Source organism: Crinia signifera, chromosome 9, assembly GCF_055691185.1.
Source record: "Crinia signifera chromosome 9, ASM5569118v1, whole genome shotgun sequence".
Taxonomy (NCBI): domain Eukaryota; kingdom Metazoa; phylum Chordata; class Amphibia; order Anura; family Myobatrachidae; genus Crinia; species Crinia signifera.
The window spans coordinates 130,985,727-131,007,707 of NC_139225.1; the positions used below are offsets into that span (position 1 = coordinate 130,985,727).

At 44.2% G+C, this 21,981-nt stretch overlaps 1 protein-coding gene across 1 annotated transcript in view; it reads left to right on the forward strand.

The window, feature by feature from the left end:
- Positions 1-2,967: 2,967 nt before the first annotated feature.
- LOC146036042 (cytochrome P450 2A5-like) overlaps positions 2,968-21,981 on the forward strand; it is a 46,080-nt gene continuing 27,066 nt past the window's right edge. The window contains exons 1-3 of the mRNA XM_083159809.1: positions 2,968-3,223; positions 4,828-4,990; positions 16,935-17,084. Coding sequence (XP_083015935.1) covers positions 3,044-3,223; positions 4,828-4,990; positions 16,935-17,084 — 493 coding nt within the window. The 5' untranslated portion in view covers positions 2,968-3,043. The remainder of the gene's footprint in view (positions 3,224-4,827; positions 4,991-16,934; positions 17,085-21,981) is intronic.

The following is a 21,981-nucleotide window of genomic DNA, read 5'->3' on the forward strand; positions in this document are numbered from 1 at the left end:
GGCGAATAATTTAGGTGGCAATTATAGTGGTCCTAAAGAATGTAGTGATGTTTTGGAGGAATGGATTGCTGTAAAGGTCAGTACCAAAGCGCACTAGGAGCTGCGGGGAAGGGATTGACCATAATGGCGGAGGGTTACATGTTATGACAATAAGAGATTAGACTCCTTGGGTAGGCAATCTGTGTTGTCAGTGCCAAGGCAGTAAATGTGGACCCGTCCAGCTTTAGTATGCAGTGTCCTTGCCTCTACCATCCTGTCCAGCCACTATATGACCAGCTACAAATTGGCCTTCAGGACCTTCATAAAGTTATTAAACCCCTGAAAGGGTAAAGGTAGGCCCCAACTTTTAGGAGCCTGCACTGGGTTCCTGCTGTTTAAGGTGGTAGCTGGGCAGTGTGGGAGAGATGTTGAGGGAGAGATGCAGGATCCCCAAGCAAGTGATCCTCAGTGAACCACAAGCTGAGCTTAGTGTAAGGGAGGAATTTCCATGGACCAACCTGCACAGGCTCTAGGGGAACCAGGCTGAGGGGGCTTCTCACCTCCTTCTTCACCAGTCGAGATCCCGGGGAGCTGATCGGTGGGCGAGGCATTCACCTGCGGCGCCCAAGATTGCGGTCGTATGTCACAGAGGGAGCACGGCTTCACGGGGGCAGCAGACTCCGGGCAGATGAGCTCTGGAGTTCCCCTTCACACACGCCGTCGCTCCTCTTCACTTCCCCCGTGTACTGATGAGCCGGATCTCCCGCCGGCAACAGGGGCTGCCCCGGCCTGCACCGCGGTGACGAAGGTCCATGCATCGGAGGTCTCGGCGCTCCAGCCGCAGGAAGGCTTCACTTTCGGAGGGCACAGTGCGGGTGTTGTTAGGATGCCGGAGGGCTCTACCCAACCACAGCAGGATCTCTAGGGTAAGGTATGTCCAGGGATAGGGCGAGAAACCCTCTCCAGTGGGCAGAAAAGGGTGTAGATCGGGCGCTATGGACAGAGCATGTAGAAGGAGCGTCCGTCCGCCATCACAGCTAGGCCACGCCCCCCATAAAAATAAGATTTTAAGGGATTTTCCATATGCTGTGGCAAATAATTTAGCCGAATCCTGCAGGGATCAGTGAGATTCGTGCAGGCTCCTCTGTTTAAAAATATGAAAATGAAATAATAAAAAAAAACAGTGTGAGGTCTGTGTCTCACCAAGAGCATAACCAGCCCAAGGCTCTTTGTGCCCGTGGTTTCTCAAATACCTGGGAAAAAATGAAGTATGTGTTCCCTGTATTCAAGAAACTAGCACTGGGCTTTTGAACAGGATGTACCCTAGAGGAGGACCCATTTATATGGGGTCCCCAATCCCTCATAGATCTGGTCCAGGCTGAAAAGCCATGGTGTTATGTTTTGGCCATTGGAACTGATATAAACAGATTCCCCCGGCTGTGGCATGGTGGAGCCTGGTGTTGGTTAGAAAAATATAGGGGACCCCTATTTTTTGTCCCCTGTATTTTTGTAACCAGGACCAGTCCAAGACCAGTCACTGCAGGACCCGTATTTTCGTATGGTATTTTGTACTGTTGTGTGGCCATGCCCCTACCTTGTGAGACCACACATCTTTTTTTCGGTGTGCTGTCCCTTTGAATGACGGGGCACAAATTAAAAGTTTGCAGGAGGGCACCAAACACCCTAGCACCGGCCCTGGAAGTACTGTAGATCGGCATACTGAAATGCACATGCCGGACAAATATGTAGGTTTTTGCAAATGAAGACAAAGAAGGCCTGATTTTTTGTTTATATTTTTTTGTGGCCTTACAGTGAACCATTCTCTTTCTGCATGCAAAATAAATGTATGACAAACATTACTTAGTAGTTCCTGAATCACAAACACTGCATTTACATTCAACCCATTCAATCTTTCTTCAATTTTCCAGAAATATTCCGACTGTCGGAAAACACAAATTCATGTGTTTTTTATCGGAAACTGAACAACTTAGCGTCTGTTTTCAACAATACAGATCTTACATCTTATGTTACATAGTAACATTGATACATAGTAATTCAACCTATCTAACAGCATGGGGGGGGGGGGGGGTAGAAACATCCAAAAACTGTTGACATTGAATTTAATGGCAAATTGTTTTGACATTCGGAAATTTAATCCAGGATTGAATACCCACCTATGTGTGCCCTGCAGTGATGGCAATGCGCGGTCCTGCATGTCGTTATTGCCTGCACGGAAAGCCAGTGCCCCTGTGGAGAATCAGGGATATTAAACATGTGAATAAATCTGGATACCTTTTTAACATGCTTAATTTCCTTGATCCCCATTGGATTGCTGATCATCACTGGCTGGGGGTGCATTTAACATTGTAAGCACCCAATTGGGTGCTTAACATTGTATAAGCACCCATTAGGGTGCTTATACAATGTTTAATCGCATCGCATCGTATGGCATTGTATGCCATGTCAATGGCATACAATTTCAAAATTGTATGCCATCGTGCACTATCGTACGATATCGCGTCGCATCGCATACCATCGTATACGTTATGGTATGCGATGCGATGGGCGCCGCCAAAATACACAAGTACCTGTATCTTTGTATTACAGTAGGTTGAGAATGAGCTTAAAGGTAAGTCCTGAGCTCTTATTGCCAGCAATTCTTCAAGAACCACATGCTTTAAAATAAAGACCAAGCACCCCCCCCCCCCAAAAAAAAAAAAAAAAAAAACTTTTAAAATGCCCATCCTTACCTTAATTCACGTGAGTGCATATACGGATGGCCAAAGGATTCTTTCTTTCAGTCTTCATTTGTTAAACTTTTTATAAGCTCCAGTGTTAGAATTGGACACCTTAATATGAACAGGCTGTAGTTGTGTAATAGAAAGAATTGAATGGGTTAATATACCATTAGCCAACTTTTACTATTTACTTATCTGATCTACAACCAACCCATGTATTATCTCAGTGTGATTTGGACTGTTGTGCTGTGACAAATCTATTCTTTATCACCAATAAACACAGAGGGACACAGATCACAGCATTGCTGTTATTCTGCTGTGTTCTCATGGCGTTGAACATCACAGGGAGCCTTCTCCTGGCTGCTGGGGTCACTCTCCTGATTTACCTCATAAAATGGTGGAACCGTATAAAGCAGAGGAACCTGCCCCCGGGGCCCACCCCTCTGCCCGTGCTGGGGAACTTGATGCAGATCAGCACCACAGAATTTCCACAGTCTTTGCTGAAGGTAAGCTGGGGCATACTGTACCTTCATCATAGCAATGTAACAGAAGTCTGCAGGGCTCAGAGTGGTTGTCTCAATAATGTATTTCCTCTATATATATAATTATGTCCAATGAGATGAAATAATATGGCGATGCATTTATGCCAATTACAGACATGTGATCTGAATGCAGCATAAAAGCCGGAGTATTCCCAGGTCTCAGGAACCTGGTCGGGAGGCGGATCATTGACCTAAATCTTAGTCCATGGTTGTTTTGTTTCTTTTCACTCATGCAATAATCCCGGGATTATGTTATTTCAGTGTTATATTTATAATGCTTGAGGAGCACACTGGCCCCGGAGTCCGGGGGGGGGGGTTTCGGAGTGCACACCACACAACCATTTTTTTAACACTCTAACCAAAGTCCCATGATGTTGGCAACAGCAATGAAGAAATCCTCTGAAAAATGGCCATGCCGCAGTAGGATCTCAATATTCTAGAGCTCCTAGCAGAGAGGATGGGGCCCATATGGAGGAACATGGGCCTCCTCCTCTTAGTACACCCCGATGCTAGTTCATGTGCAAATACCCATTTTACAGCTGCATTTATGAATCTTAATTTATCTAAAAATGTTGCAAATTTTATTTAACAAAAAAAAAAGTACATGGTGTTAAGTGTGGGCCTGTCACCCTCCTGGTCATGCTCCATTTGCCCCATAGACTCACTTCCCAACAACCCCATCACCTACTATTTCCCAGTCCCTCTGAGAAGCAGGGCCCTAAGGCCTACCAGCCATGGCCATCTCTTCCATTAGGTAGCGTTAGGCAGCTGCTAAGTGCGCTAGGGTCTAGCGGGACACCACTGAGTCTGCCTACCACAAAATGAAGGATGTCTATGAGGCAGACAACTTTGTACTTAATAATGATGGCAGCTGTGGACTTTTAACATGGGTATTGGTGGCAGTGTGTCATTGGGGGAGGGGGGCAGTGTGTTGAATCTCTGCCTAGGATGCCGAGAAGCATTATATCGGCCCTGCTTCCAGCCTCCTTGTCCTTACCTCCCAGGTCTCATGGACAAATGTCTTTATTTTTTGCTTTGTGTCATCTGAAATACAAGGTTTTTTTTCTGTTAGCTTGTAATAGGTTACTATATGCAGGGCTATTTTTCAGCAGGCTCCAGCAGGAACTGAGGCCCTTATTCTAGTTCACTCTTTCTGACAAAATATTTCTTAGATGGCCAAAACCATGTGCACTGCAGGTGAGGCAGTTGTAAAACCCCACCCAAATCTAATTATCTCTGCACAAGTAACACCTGCCTCACCTGCAGTGCACATGGTTTTGTCTAAGAAATATTTTGTCAGAAAGAGTGAACTAGAATAAGGGCCTCAGTTCCTGCTGGAGCCTGCTGAAAAATAGCCCTGACTATATGTATTTGTAAGAGGTTACTGCTATGGTTCTATGCTAATGTGTTCTGTCTAGCGATGAGGGAAGTGGTGCCTCATCAAGAAATATTGATGATGATAATTTATCCACAATGTGAACCTATAATACAGTATGGTGTCTAAGGAAATGTACAATAGCTGCAATGTTATATATGTAATGTAATACAATGATTATGTGTCTCCACAGCTGGGCGAGCAGTATGGACCGGTGTATTCCATCTACCTGGGAAATACTCATGCTGTTGTTCTGATTGGCTATGATGCAGTGAAGGAGGCACTGATTGATCACAGTGATGTGTTTAGTGACAGAGGAGAGATGGATAATATTGAGATTTTCTTGAAGGATTATGGTAAACTATTATATAAAAAATTATATACGGTATATAAAAATACTAAAATACTACAATGTATTATGTTTCATTCCGATATGTGAAATATTTCAGTTTCAATTAATGTGTTTACTCCAGTAAATCTGCTTAGATTGTTCAAACTTAAATAATATGTTAAAATGAGGAACCTTAGCAGATATATCCATATCTTCTATGGTTTCTCCATTTATGATAGCATTTACAAGTCTATAAAGCAATCATATTTTCCAAGATGAACTGAAGATGGCATTAGCCTCTATAGTCTATGGGCTACAGATCGCCAGAGAAGGGTTCCTTAAGATGGCATTGACCACTGAAGCCTATGGTCTACAGATAGCATAAATTACCAGAAGAGGGTTCCTCCCTGTTGGTGGCCACCATGTCACACACTGGCATATGTATAACAGGTGCAGTGTGTGTGGTGCCCCTGATCTCAACATTTCACAATATGGATGGGATGTTCTAAAGTTAAATTCATAGGCACTGGAACAGGAGGGGCAAGGGGGCACCCTTGAGTACAAAAAAGCCCCTTGCAGGCTTGCTGCACTTGCCATGCTGCGGGCCCGGTGGCTTGCTACGCTCGCCACAAGTTATATTCCCCCTCTATGAGGCTCGTGGACCCCCACAAGGGAGAATAGCCAATGTGAGTCGGGATGCCCCTGTCGGAGCACCGGCAGTCGGGATCCTGACATCGGGATACTGACTGTCGGGATCCCCACTGTCGGAGCTTCATCTGGCACCCTAAAAGTATTGGGGTGCCATCTACAGTTAATATGGGCAGTGTCAAGAGGGATATAATACCTTTTATGGGCTGCTTCACCTCCATTCACATTTCATATATTCCTCACCTCTTCCCCCTCCCACATTTTCCTCCCCTTTGTCATTTCCCCTTTGTCCTCAAACCCCCTTCTCTCATGGCACCTCCTAACCTCGCCTTATTTCCAGCTGGCCACAAAGTGGAATTCGTTGTGGGAAAGGGGCATTATTAAGTGATTTAAATAATGAAATGATAGCCGACACCCCCACATGCACGCACACACGCGCGCACACACACACAAGCATTAACCAAAAAAATTGTGTGGCGCGCCTAGTAAAAATTCTGCCAAAATACAGAAAACTCAGTTTATAGATTTTGGCCTTATTTTCCATATACAGTATTGCAGTGCTAAGCTCCACGTACCAGAACTTCACTGCAGAGAGTAACGCAAGCATATGGGCTTCTTCCCTTCTGCATTTTCCCGAGAGCGATTCACTCAGATTCCTACCAGCACCTCCCATGGTCGCCATGTCCATCTGCACATTCCCAGGGGGACTCCCAAAGCCAAAAACCGGAAGTCATGTCAAAGGACAGTACTTACTAATAACCAGTGGCGTGCGGTGGGGTGAGGCACAGCCTTTCCTGTCATACTTATATATATACGCCACAGTTTTGAGTTTAGAAATAATGTCAAAATACAAAGAATATAAAAAAATCTTATTTTTATTATTCTAATCATTTTTATAGTCAAAACTGTGGAGTAAAACGTCTATGGCAGGGGAGGCAGTGCCTCACCTGGCTACCTCTTCTGATCATCTCTTATCAAAACTCAGTGAATCTCCAGCAGTATATACTGCTGCACTTGTGTATAATGCCCACATTTACCCCATGGCTCATAATTTGTGTGCAAATATTGCTCTGGTACTTGCCAGGGACTCCTCAGCCATTTACCTCACCGCACGTCCCTGCTAATAACATATGCTAGCAAATATGTGTTATTAGCATAGTTGTGGTAAGTGGCAGGGTATGTGATGTATCAAGGAAACATTGTGGACAACATAGTGCACCGCCATGCAGCAGGCTGATAACAACAGCTACAGGATGAGCAATGGCAACTCTGGAGATCCTTCGCTCTGATAGAATGAATCTGCTTTCATAGGCAAAAGCAGGGGGGATTTCTGGTTGCCCAGAAACCTTAAGTGCCTTGAAATTATGATAACAATAGTACTGGTATATAAGATATATAAATAGAGCTGCCACCACATCATGCAGTGTAAAGGACAGAGCAGAGCTGCTGCACATGCCCAGTGTACCAGCTTCTTCTATCACATTTACTGCCCTCAAACATCGCAATGGACCAGAGAGTAGCTGCCAGGAGGAAGAGACAGGAGCCTTACCATGAGGTGGGAGATTGTGAGCTTAGAAAGTGCAGTACTGGTTCTATTATGCTTGTGTAGTTATTATGGGGGAAATTTACCAATATGAAAAATCTAGTTTTTCGTATTAGTATTTCCCCTACGACTGCATACAACTGTTTTAGTCGTATGCAAAGTCGTGTTCCGGAGGGGAATGTACAAAGCAGTCAGATACGACTGCTTTGTAACCCTCCGATGGTGTAACCATTCGTATTAGCTGGCCGGATATAGTGGAGACAGTCTGCTCCGCCCCCGAATGCCGCTATTGGCCGCCTTGCGGCCTAGCGGCTCCTGATTGGCCGCTAGGCCGCAAGGCGGCCAATAGCGGCATCCGGGGCAGAGCCGCACGATGTACACAGAGTACCGTGCGGCTCAGCTGTTCGTCTGGTTCGGCTTCTCAGTTTGTTTTTTTGCCAAGACCCCCTTGGACTACGTCGCCCTGGGACAGTTGAGTATGGTTTCCTTCCATAGGTTCCTCCATGGATTTCATCGGACCCGGACGGCAACGGCGACAGCGACGGTCGACATGGAGCCAGAAGACGACACAGGACCAGAAGACCAGGACATCAGGACCATGGCTACCTACGGGATGAAGATAGGTAAGTATTAGTATGTAAGGGCTTTGGATGTATTAAAGTTTTATTTTAAGTGTGTGTCAGTGTGTTCTATTTTACTATTTTTAATACTGTGGAACTACAAGTGCAAGCGGGCCCTTTAATGCCCCACAGGCTGGGACTTGTGGTTCTCCAAGTCCCAGCTTGCGGGGGAGGCTTGCTGGGACTCATAGTTCCCCAGTATTAGACAATAGTTTATTCTTTTTTTTTTTACACTGCCATCAGCCCGGTGACCACCGCTCCAGGGTCACCGGGGACAGCACCAGGCTTCAGCCTGGTCAGGTAAGTCCTGGAGGGGGGGGACCCCTTCATTGGGGGGTCCCCACTCCCCCAGGGCCCCTGGCCAGGCTGACTGGTCAGTAGGGTGATGTTTTGGCCGCGGGACCTTATATCATAAGTGTCCCCCGGCTGTGGCATTACCCTGCTGGCTGGTTTGGCCTGGGGCTTGTTCTTAAAATATGGGGGACCCCTAGTCATTTTGTCCCCCGTATTTTGAGATCCAGCCCCGGACCTGGAGCCTGGGGCTGGTTGTTAAAAATCCGGGAACCCCTATTTGTCGGGTTCCCTGATTTTTAATTACCGGCCCCGGCTCTTTCAGCCTGGTGCTGGTTACAGCTGTGGGGGGGACCCCACGCTGTTATTTATTTAATTTTCTATTTTTTTACACTGAAGCCTGCACGGATCTGACTGATCCGTGCAGGCTTAAAGCAAATATGACAGGGAAAGCAAGGTGTATTTTCCTGTCGTATTTGCGTGCCTGTTTTACACCAAGTAGCAGCCGTATTATCAATACGGCTGCTTAGTACATCAGGAACCACCATTCTTTTGAATGGTGATTCCTCTCGTATTCTATTGATGGTGTAGACATTCGTATTTGTAAATACAAATACGAATGTGCCATCTTTAGGAATACGAATTGTTGTATTTTCGGGATTGTCCCGAAATCCCGAAAATACAAATGTGTAAAAAATAGGTGTATTTCTGCCTACGAATACACCTATTTTTTACGAATCCATATTGGTAAATTTTCCCCTATATGTTTAACCTTTTTCTTATTTAAATATTTGAAGCAACCTATACTATAGACCATCTGTACTGTTAAAAATTAATACAGTATTCCATACTGTATCCAGTGTATAAAAAGACAAATTTTCAGAGCTGTTACCGCTCTCCCAGACTCCTGTACTTACTCCAATATACTGCAGAGTGGAAGATTTTGGATTACATGTGGAAGCCCCTCTCTAAAAATCCTCAGTTTGCCACTGGCTCTAGATGCTTGTGGCAGCGTAAAATTCAAACCTGCACTTAGCCTGAGCTGAAACTTGGATTTTATCACCCTGGGCAAGGAAGGTCACCTACATGCATGTATGAGTATCACATCCAGCACCCGGGACATGTGACCCTCAGCCTCACCCTAGTTGTGGCCAAGACTTAGCGATAGCGTCCAGAAGGCAGAGAAATACCTTTAGTACAAATCCAGATGCAATATGTACAAGAATTTTCTCTGACTTTGCTGTTTGTTACCGTTATCTCCAGTTAGTACATAGATCCCTAACCTCATAACAAGAATGGCAGGAGTCCAACACACAGCAGCACCCCAGGTGGGAATATAGTACTGCGTATCAATGTCCATAGTTCATAGATAAAAAACACTCCATGTCCTCACATGATCTTTCAAGCACATTCTCATAGATGTACGCAGTAACATTAGCACTTTAGAGTAATTGAATTTAATCGTATACATTTAAATAAAATGTCAATTATCATTATTTTATTAAAGATTTTTCTTTACTAAAACATGACAATTACATACAAGCCATCAAAGATGAGTACAATGGAACACACCGTAAAAGCATTTGAAATCATGACCATATTAAATTAGTAATACCCCTGAATCTTATTGAAAAAGAGCGCTATAGAAATAAAATTGTTCTAAATAAAATAACATTATTATTCCTATTATTATAATACAGTCAAAAATAGCGTCAAGCCAGAAACAAGTCTAGGAAAACAGTGTGAAACCAAATCCAGACTTTCCACCTTTCTTCCTTCCATTTGTAAAACAAAAAATGATAACTCTTTCAAGGTTTTGATCCACCATAATTAAAACCTCATCAAAAGAAATTAGGGGATCGTGAGAATATACACACATTCCATACCATACGGTATTCTGAAAACACCTCCAGATCTGCTCTTTAAGAGGGCAGGACATGGTCTATGTCAGGGGTTCCCAAAGTTTTTGAGTCACAGCACACCGAAGCATCAGAAACGTTTCCGCGGCACCCTGGGCTAAAGGTTTATTATCGAGAATGTCCGTAACAAATATTAAGTTAAATAAATTGTGTTTATATCTCATCCTTGGGGACAGTTACAGTATGTAGTAATGGACAGGATTCACTTCTGTTTGTCCACAATTTGACTATTATAATGGACCACCAACCCAGAGTACCCCTGCAAGTCCCCCAAGGCACCCCAGGGTGCAACAGCCCACAGTTTGGGAACCACTGGTAATAAGCCCCATACACAATAGAAGATTGGCTCCATGAGCGATATTAGTTAATAATTACTACAGAACTTCCTGGCAAATGATACACCATAGTACACACGTTAACGATATCATTCAGTGTGGTCATCCTATCCATGCTCCATACATGTAGTCATTGACAATGTAGTCAATTTGTATGCACACACAATGAAGGACATTGTTATTGACATGAGGGAGTGCACATCGTTAATAATATTGAGTGCACACACTAAACAATATTACAAATGATATCGCTCAGAATGGCCAAAATGAGCAATTTTGTTTAAAATATTGCTTAGTGTGTATGGGGCTTAACTATTCCAGTTTCCTAAGAATTTCTCAGTAATTTTATTTTACTGAAGTTTTATAGTGTGTCATAGTTTTATAGTGTGTGTGTGGGCTCCCCGGGTGCCAGGCAGCACAGGCTGCCCCCCGGGGGTGCCAGCAGGGGACCGGGTATATTCACTACACCCGATGAAGTGAATATATGAATATCTAATGAGCGGCTCGGCTCCGGCCCCCTGCTGGCTGGTCTGTGTAAAAAATATATATATATATATTTTTTTAATTAAATATATATTCATGTGCTTACAGCACATGAATAAAAATAGCATGCCCCTCCTCAGAATAAAATTCCAGATTTTTTTACACCAATTGTAAAAAACAAAACACTTTATTTTAAAAGTTCACCTTTCACTTCACCATAAAAAGATAGCGATTGCTACTCGGTGAATCATGGCGAAAAAAACCTTGAAATGTATTCGCCATCTGGTCATTGAATAGTGTGATTCACCGTTTTAGTCAGAAATTCGCCTTACAGCACAAAATCGCCATAAAAACCTGGCGAATCAGCCTCATTGAATACCGCCCACTATATATAACGGTATCTTTTATAACGGGTAGGAAGTTCTAGATGCGTACCGTACTCACACACTTCAAAAAAGTGGATTACTCTCATAAAGGTATCTTTACTGTAAAACATACGTTCTATCTTCTTTTATGTGTCCAATTCTGACCAAAATCCAGGAGCTCTGAGACTTCTGTACCTTACTTAAACCTGCTAGTTATGGCTGTCATTGCCAGAACATTTTGACTTCATGTGTGGATTGCAGATATATGATAAATGCCATGACCAGGGTGGTGCAGCTGAATAAGTGAATAAGAGGTACTGTTGTGTGGAGTAATGTGAAAAATAGGTACTACTGTTGGTGGATTGTGAATAAGGAAACTAATGTGTGGTGTAAAGTACTTCTTTGTGATGTAACATGAATAGTCATACCAATACAGTATCATTTGGATTGGTACTATTGTGTGGCCACGCACCTAGGTAAATGCACTCTATTTAAAATTTAGGGGTCTCTTTCTGGCAGAGGGAACCTGGCCTAATTTTTACCTCTATATTCCCTGTGATCTCCTTGTGTCATTGCAGTGTTTCCTGTTTAGTGCATTACAACTTTCCTAATTAAGCAACTGAGAGTCCACCTTGCCAGTCATCTTACACCAGTCTCATCCTGTTCTAACTTGGAGGGCCACAAGCTGGCAGTAAAGTCCATCCTACTTTAGTTGTGGCAGTAATTGGTTATTACTGGGGAGCCCATCAGACATCTTGCTCTCAGGTTAATAGTTAAAAATTGGGTTATGCCAGCCCAGGATTCTATAAATCTGGCTTGCAAGGTGCAAGGAACGACACACCGAAGCCAATAGCCCAGAAGCAGTGCCCCTACAGCATCCCGGACTCCAAAGACTGCTGTATATTCTGGGTACCGGGTACCCCGCCCCTCTGTATATGTCATCATGACATCACACATAAAGGATACGGGGCCAGTACATGGCACCGGGAGCACTTGTTACAATATTGTTACCGCAGATTGTTTTGGTGCCAATTTCAAAGTCAATATCAGAGAAGAGAAAAATATGGAAGACAGATGTCAAGAAATTGGAAGAAGGGAACAGGGAAGATGAAAATGTTTGCATCGATGAGAGTAATTGTAAAACAGTGAATTATGTAGCATTCAAAAGAAGAAAGAGAGAAATAGTAAAGAGAAGTGAGGACGTGGTCAGTACAAGAGGGTGAGCGTAGGATAGCTATTCGGTAGGAGGGTGATGTTGAAAACCATATTAGGGTGAGGGTCAAAAACTTAAGAGATCTGCAGATGGAACAGTTGAGAATATACAGGCTTGCACTGAAATGCTCCAAGGAAGCATATCGATGCTGCTACTTTATATAAGGGATGGATTTCTAGATTACTGTATACCTGTGAACTCGCAGCTCATTTTTACAGCACACTGGCTCAAATTGCAGATACATGAGGAGCAGGATTAACAACAGCCACAGGTGATGCAATTTTACATCAGTGAAAGCACTTGAATTGTATTGGATTTCCTCCAGGTCCAGGAGGCTTTCTCCCCTAAGTTGATTACTTAATGACTCAAACACACACTTAACCCTTTGAGTGCCAACTGAGTTTGTCGAAATCAGTGTACAAATTGCCAAGCAAACATTTTTATTCTTCATAATGAACTGTAATGTTTACTTTATATAGGAAATATAATCTTTTTTACACAACGTGTTTTTTAATTAGAATTTATATAACAAATTTTTTGACGGATATTTTTAGCACCTCTCACACAGATGTTGGCACTCAAAGAGTTAAACTGAAGCTACATGAGCACAGTTGGTGAGTATTTTCCCAGCAATGATTATCCATTGCATTAATATTCATTAAAGGACAATTAACTTTAAGGGTAAATAAAGATTCTTGACATCTATTTCAAGCATTTTCTTATCTTAATTCAAAGACCAAACTGTACCCAGTGCTTACTTGTGGATTGTTTTCTATTTTACATACTGTACTCTGTGTGTTATCAATACACTATTGCTGCAGGTCCAGTGCGACTCAGCTTGAACCAAATGTTTTTTCACCCACAACAAGCCATTTCCTGAGACTGCACTGATAAAGTGCATATGCAACACTTGCATATCTGTGTGCAACTGAGTCTGGGTCTGTAAACAAAGTGCTACAATACCAGGTCTTTTTTTTTTTTTTTTTTACACCAAGGCCCTTATTCTGGTTGTCTCGCGAGTCCACCAGATTCCACCCTGCGAATGCCGGTTCACCCGCCGCCGTCGCACACTTGGTTGGTTTGCACGTGCTGCAAATGGATGTTTAACATAAACATCCATTCACAGACTGTGGGGGAACGCCGACATCATTCGATGGTCGATATAAAGTGACTTTCAGGTCACTTAGATATGCGTGCACACTCAAGAGAAAATGGGCAGGCAACTGACCTCCCGTGATGTCAGCTGCTCGCCCCCCCTCACCAACGTCATGGCCCGACCATAGGAACGCCCAGCAGTTTAATAAGAACTGTATTTTGTTGTGCAGACGATCGAGAACGTCATTAATGAAGGACACGCAGCACCCTCCTCTTCGTCTCTCATTGCTGCTGGCATGCTGATGTTAGCACCCCTGTTGGATCCCATCACTATACACTTAGCTGAGTACACACAGTGGACCTTATTCTGGTCCACGTGCAATGGTACAAATTTCACAGCGTTGCGTGATGATTAAACGCTGCCCGCCGCTTGCACAGCCGCCTGCCCCCTCTCGCTCACTGGCTCCCCCGCATGGCTGCGAATGGATATTTTGCCTAAATATCCATTCGCAGCCATGGGTGCAGGGGCCAAATTATTCGATGGTCGCCGACCATCGAATTATTTGGAAGGTACACGCTAAGCTAAGACACTCTCTGGTGTCTTAGCTTTGAGTGTTCCCTGTACCGGAAGAGGGCGGGCAGGTGACATCAGGTGATGTAAGCTGCCCGCTCCTGGCAACCACGTTACTGCCTACTTTCCATTAAACGCTTGGCGTTCCCATGGGTGCAGCCCATTGGCGCTTCCCCCCGCCCCCCCCCCCGCCCTCACTGGAATGGGATGGCGAACTAGCAGATCACCGTGCCCGCTAGCACCCAGCGTATGCACATGCGCATGCGCAGAAAGAAAACATCACTCCCCCATGCGAACGTGCGGGGAAGCGAAGCAACCAAAATAAGGCCCATTGTGTAGTGTGTAACCAGCTTTATTGTGAAGAGGTGAATTTAGGCTGAGGAGCAGGTTTTGATTTACTCGGATCTTCTCACCAAACTATCGCAAGTTTGGATTTATCTGGATTTATCTTATTGGCTATCTAAAATATGTGAGAGCCAATAGCCAACAAAATGCCCTTTTTTAAATCTAAATAAATCCAAACCACTCATCTCTAGCTGTAAATGAGTTTGGCTATAGACAGAGGCAGGTTTTTATCTAACAGAAGCAAAGTTGGAACAGGTTACCTAAGCCTTTGTAACGCTAAATGGTTTATTCCAGTGGTCCCCAACCTCGGGCCTCAAATACCCCGAACAGTTACCGTATTCCGGGTTACCCGGCAGGTGCACAGGTGCACTCATTACTCACTGACCCATTTTAAAAGATCAATAATGTCTGGGATAGGTTCAAACAGATTGCGCAGATATTCACAAGTGCTGCCCGTGAACACACAGGGCCTCCACCAAAAAGCCCTTGGAAAGCATGTAACAAAAAAGGGGGATGATGTCACGTTGGCGTCTATGTGACTTGCAATTAGGGCAGGGCTGGGCAACACCGTCCCTCCAGATGTTGATGACAGTGGCGTAGCTACGTTTTGGGTGCCCCTCCGCCGTTAGGGGGGGGGCGCCCATACCCCCCCCCCCCGCCGCCCCGTCGAGCACCCCCCCCCCCCCGCCGCCTATGCTAACCCCCTCCCCCGCAGTCTTACCTATCGCGCTGGTCCCGGCGGCTCCGCCCGTTCATCTGCTGAGGACCACCACAAAATGGCCGCCCCGTACAGCAGACAGTTTCAGAGAACTGTTTGCTATATGGGGGCGGCCATTTTTTTGTGGTCCTCATCAGAAGAACGGAGCCGCCGGGACCAGCAAGATACGTAAGTCTGCGGGGGATTAGGGGGGGGGGGGTTAACTATAGCACCGCAGCCCCCGGCGCCCCCACATGCACAGCGCCCCCCCCCCCCCGCGGTGGCGGGGGCTGCGGTGCTATAGTTACACCCCTGGTTGATGAACTACACATATTTGATCACAGTACAATTTTCAGAAAAATCTTAGATTCTTATCCCTATTAAGGAGAAAAGACATCACAGTGCGATATTGTCGGACTAAAATAACAATTTATTATTCTCACATTGCACTCACATCGAAAAATATATAAAAAGCATATCAATATACCACTGATGGAAACCTCCGGGCTATACTCCTAGGCTCAGTCCCCATCCAGCCCCGGATGTCCGCATGTGTGGGAGAGGGTGCCGGCCCTCTCCTACAGTCCACTGTGTCGGCTCCCCACGGTCCACTGTGTTGGCTCCACAGTGGACCGTGGAGCCGACACATTACCTAAGGCTCACACTTTTTTTTTCAAATAAAGTGAGTTGATTAGAGTTATAAATAAAACTGCAATGAAAAAGTAAATAGCATTTGAATATGAATTGGAGTATTTGAAGTTATTTCAGCAAAATATTTATTTAGCTATGCAATGTTACGATATACTGAGAATTCCTCGTACACTGTCACTATAGTCATTGCAACTAGCCACTCTCAGCGCCACAGGCAGAGGTGGATTTAGACATCAGTGGGCCCTCGGCAAGACACTCCCTCCAATAATCCATAGTACTATGGCCCTTATTCAGATCTGATCGCAGTACGAAATTGTTCTCAAAATGGGCAAAACCATGTGCACTGCAAGGGGGGGCAGATGTAACATGTGCAGAGAGAGTTTCATTTGGGTAGGGTATGTTGAAACTGAAATCTAAATTGCAGTGTAAAAATAATGCAGCCAGTATTTACTCTTCACAGAAACATAATAACTCACACAAATCTAACTCTCTCTGCACATGTTTTATCTGTCCCTCCTGCAGTGCACATGGTTTTCCCATTTTGAGAACAAATTTGTACTGCGATCAGATCTGAATAAGGGCAGAGGCGTACCTAGATATTCACAGGCCCCATAGCAAAAGTTTGTAAGGGCCCCATATTTAGCAACTGATGGTGATAAATATATATAAAACATATTACTTAAACAGCAAAGATGGGGCCCCTGCAGCTCTGGGCCCCATAGCAGCTGCACCCCTTGCACCAATGGTAGTTACACCTTTGAATAAGGGCCTATATTTTTGCTTTTGATAGCAGCTGGCTTAAAGAGAGAACCTTGACCTTGGATTGTTAAACCGTGCATATCCTTTTTAATATTGAATTAAAGGGTGAGTGGAAGAACTGTAGGAACAAAAACAGTCCTAAATAACATGATTTTAGCTGTATTTAGGTATTAAAAAAAAAAAAAAAAAAACATATCTTAAACCAAAATTCTTTTGCAAAATGAGTACCTAAACCAAAACACACAATACAAATGTAAAACCAAATCCAAAACATTCTAGGTGTATGAGAATACATCTGATCATAATGGTTTATTTTGCATGGCTGCTCTCAGCCGGTCCACCTTCCAGGGAGAAGTGTTTTGCTTGCTTTATGAAGTTAAACTAATTTTGGGGAAAATATTATATGGGCGTCACAAAATTGTTTGTATTTTTAGGGGTCATCATGAGCAATGGAGAAAGGTGGAAGATAATGCGTCGCTTTGCTCTCATGACAATGAGGAATTTTGGAATGGGGAAGAGGAGCATCGAGGAGAGGATCCAGGAGGAGGCCCGGTGTCTTGGGGAGACGTTTATGAAGAAAACAGGTGGGTGAAGATAATGACAGTTGATGCTAAATTATTTACAAAGAATATTCAATCCATGGCATTACCACAGGTTCTCATACCCCCAAACCCCACTTCATTGGCATATGTAAAATCCCCTAAACACATGTTTCGCTAATATAACATTAACAACCCTAATCTACATGGAATCAAGTAAAAAAAAAGTGAGTATATTTATCATATTATCTCTGACTCACCTAATAAGATTTGTGTCCAGATAAGGCCGACGGCAAAGACATTATTTGCTCTGAGTTTTTTTGTGCTGTAAGGTAAATACATTTCCTGAATATTGGTGGGAGGACACCACATGCCCTGTCACATCTGTGAATACATATGGAAGAGGAAGCCCCATCTTTAAAATGTTGTGGCCCTCTTAAAATCTTCTGTGACCACCAGAAAATATCATCCAGCTCTGCAAATAAACAATTATTTCCCATAGATGACGTATTTGGCGTGATTCATTAGCTGTCTCTCACATGCTGGGCTCCACCCAGCGAGTAAAGTCTCTTCCTGCTATGCAATCACAATGATATTGCTAGTACGCCCCTTATACATAGCATGCCACACAGTTCTACACTAATTATATAAAGCATACCACACAATAGTGCACCCTTATACACATCATGCCACACAGTAGTACATACTTGTACACAGCATGACACACAGTAGTATGCCCCTTATACACAGAATGCCACACAGCAGTACAAACCTTATACACACCAAGCCACACAGTAGTTCACCCATTATATACAACATGCCACACAGTAGTACACCCTTATACAAAGCATGCCACACAGTAGTACACACTTGTACACAGCATGACACACAGTAGTATGCCCCTTATACACAGAATGACACACAGCAGTACAAACCTTATGCACACCAAGCCACACAGTAGTTCACCCATTATATACAACATGCCACAACATGCCACACAGTAGTACACCCTTATACAAAGCATGCCACACAGTAGTACACACTTGTACACAGCATGACACACAGTAGTATGCCCCTTATACACAGAATGCCACACAGCAGTACAAACCTTATACACACCAAGCCACACAGTAGTTCGCCCACTATATACAACATGCCACAACATGCCACACAGTAGTACACCCTTATACAAAGCATGCCACACAGTAGTACACACTTGTACACAGCATGACACACAGTAGTATGCCCCTTATACACAGAATGCCACACAGCAGTACAAACCTTATACACACCAAGCCACACAGTAGTTCACCCATTATATACAACATGCCACAACATGCCACACAGTAGTACACCCTTATACAAAGCATGCCACAAAGTACTACACCCTTTATGCTTAGCATGCCACACAGTAGTACACCTCTTATACACAGCATGCAACACACAACATGCAACAGAGTAGTACACCTTTATACACAGCATGCCACACAGTTGTACAACCATTATATAAAGCATGCCACAGTAGTACACCCTTGTACACAGCATTCCACACAGCAGTACATACCTTATAGCAAGCATGCCACACAGTAGTACACCCTTTATACACAGCATGCCACACAGTAGTACACTGCTTATATACAGCATGCCACAAAATAATACACCTCTTATACATGGCATGGTAAACAGTAGTACATCTGTAATATCTTTAAAACCTTTTTCATATGCTATAGTACCTAAGGACTGAGAATTGTGGAAGTTGTACCAATATTTAAAAAAGGGGTACTTGTTTCCTAGAAGGGCGCCCAGTATGCATTTTGCATGCCACGTTATAGTACCATGCGATGCAATGCCATGTCCATAGAAAGTGCAGAGTAGTGGTTATACAATAAAATATCGGATCAGATCGGATCCGATATGAGTACACTGAGTGCCTCTTTGGCGCTTATTTCTCCACTTACACACACCCCAAAGTCTTTCCACATTTTGGGTGTGGACCCCTGTTGCCGGATCAATGAAATTTAACTGGTGGTTTACCGTGAAGTGCTGGTATCCAGCAAGTTCAAGTTGGGCCGTCGAATATGCCCTCCAACAGTCAGTATAGATTGTCGTGCATGGCTCTACATTCCCCAGGATGCAGTTCATCAAGGTAGTGGCATCCTGCCTGGGCACTTTTTGCATAAAACACTGGCCTGTCTCCCGGCAACACCCACTGCTGCGGAAGAATGCGGCCAGCGTTATTCTTCCTCTTCACATAGAGGTTCTCATCACATTCCACAATTAGCCCAGGTCCTTGAATCCGCCGCTGGGGCTGCGCCATTACATCCAGAGCACATGCCTCACGTATCCACCGGTTATACAGGAAAGTGCAGTAATCAATCAAGGTGAGCTCCTGTGCCCACGAGTAAATAAACCGCAGCATTGTCACAAACAACAAGCGGCAGCCCGGAAACCAGTGTGCTGCTCTCAAGCTCACCTTCAGCCGACACACTCAGATGTGGCAGTGCCACATTGACTCCTTCAACGAAAGTCGCATGGCGTGCCCATTTTCGCAATTCATTGCCACAGGAAGAAGACCATGGGCTTGGAAAAATGCCACAGCCTCGCCGGCAGAGAAAACATAGTAATCGGTCCAGCCATCTCGATAATAACAGCGATAAATCAATCGTAACACTCCAAAGATCATCAGCTCTCAGTTATACTTCTCCTCTCTACACAAAATCACCTCAGAGGGATTTCTGTCAGGATCTGTCAAGGGTCAGGATTGACAGGGAACGGGAACGCGTAAATCGCATCGCATCACATGTTAGTACTATGCGTTATGCAATGCGATGTGATTTCAGTACGTTTGCGTACGTAGAAAATCTGGGCGCCGTGCTAGGAAACAAGTACCAAAAAAAGGAGAGATTATCCAGCAAACTTCAGACCTGAGAGCTTAATGTCAGTTGCAGGGAAATTATTTGAGGGAATTTTACACTTAGAGGCAAATAAAAAATGTCAACCAGCATGGGTTTGTGAAAAATCGGTGAGTGGGTAGCGCCGGCCCGGTATGGAAACTAGAAACAAAAAATGTAATCATGCCACTCTACAAGGCACTGGTTAGCCAGTATTTGGAATTTGGAGGGCAATTTGGAATTTGGAAGGCAATCCCAACCCTCACCCACCCATGCCACCACCACACACACCACACCCGCCACTCCACCACCCACAGCATCCCTACATCCAACTGGGGAAACACCACACCCACCCCTCCTTCAACTACATTATTTCCCCAACATCCCTCCTGCACAAAACACTGCAATAAAGGTGTTCACAGGGTAAGGGGGAGGAGCCCCTTATGACGGTGTGAAGAGCGCTCGTAGGGTGCTATGAATCACCTAGTATATGTATGTATATGTATGGGCTCAACACTCACCATAATAAACTACCTCACCTTAATATACAACTAATAAAATAGATAAAAAATGGGGTTTTAGTTCATGAATTGATCAATGCATTTAAGCTTGCAGCCTATCGTCAAGGGACCCCGTTTCACTGCAAGTCCTACACTAACAATTGGTCTCTTAAGAGCCTGGCAACTGTTGACACATCATAGCTAAAATGAACTCTATTTTTCCTGGTTTAGAGCTCACCTGCCAACTACCTTATGGCTTTTAAAGGTGAGGCAATCACCTAACACAACACCTGAATTAGAAAGAAAAGGGGCAACTGTCACAGGTTTCAAATAAATTACCTTATCTGGGGTGCATGAGAGAGCGATGATCACAGTAACAAAGGTTAATTAAAAATTAACCCACATATATAGATATAGAGTACCACAGCACTCGCCATTCCTACGTTTGGGGTTTAAACGACACTCACCATTCAAATGTTGGGGTGCAGTGGCCTGTGACAACATGCTCTAATAAATTCAAATACAGGGTCTCAACACTCACCATAATAAACTAACTCAAGGTGAGTCAAACAGCAGCTGGGAGCCACAGTGTGGAAGCAGAGCAGGGAGTGCACCTCTCCTGCCCGGTGCCTCCCTGCACTGCATCCTCTGCTGAGCAGGTAGCATCGGTTCTGGTTATACACAATGAAGACAAAAAATAGGGGGTAGCTTTCCAGCGCTGGTTGGATCCAATGAATGGTTGATGAACAGTATCCCTGGGTTCGTAACCTAAGGGACCACACTGACCTTGGTGTTGGTCCCTATGTACAGATAAAGGTATCTTTACAGGCTCAATTCAAGGGGATCTTATACACTCCTATCCAAACATGGGGAGATTACAACTGACCTTGTTATAATTCCCTATATGCACATCACGGTTTCTTTGAAAGCTGCAATTTTCTGTGACAAATACACACTCTGTTTCAGATAGTACTGACCTGGTGGCAATGCACTATGTTCACGTAGGGGTTTCTTTAGTGCATCCCAGCCAGCACAATGAGTATCCAGAACAGGACCGCGTAAGTTCCAAACATCAGAGGTTTATTATGAATAAAAATTCCAATACAGATAAAAAGTATTTTAAAAAATGAAGCGAGGGACAGAGAGCTCCAGATACAACCACCAAAAAAATCCCTCTCAACCCGATTGAGCTGGAGAATAGTGGGACCGATGGAAAGGGTCTGATCCAGAAGCTGTCCGTGCCTCCCTCCTTACACACCAACACCATGTATAAATGCTAAGGAGTGGTGCTCCTGGATAGCAATCCAGCTGCGGTTGAAAGCGCTGTTGGACTGAGAATCTATTTTTGTTTAAATTGTACAATCACAATGAATATGGATTGCTCCGCCCACAGGGCAAATGATCTATGTGCCGCCTAGCACCATCCTCACCACTCTAATTACAGCCCTGCTAGTGCTCCCATATGCACATGCAATCATTGAGAGCACATTCAGTTTAATTCCACCACTGACCAATCTCTTATTGTGTCACCAGTGAATTAGACAAAAGTGT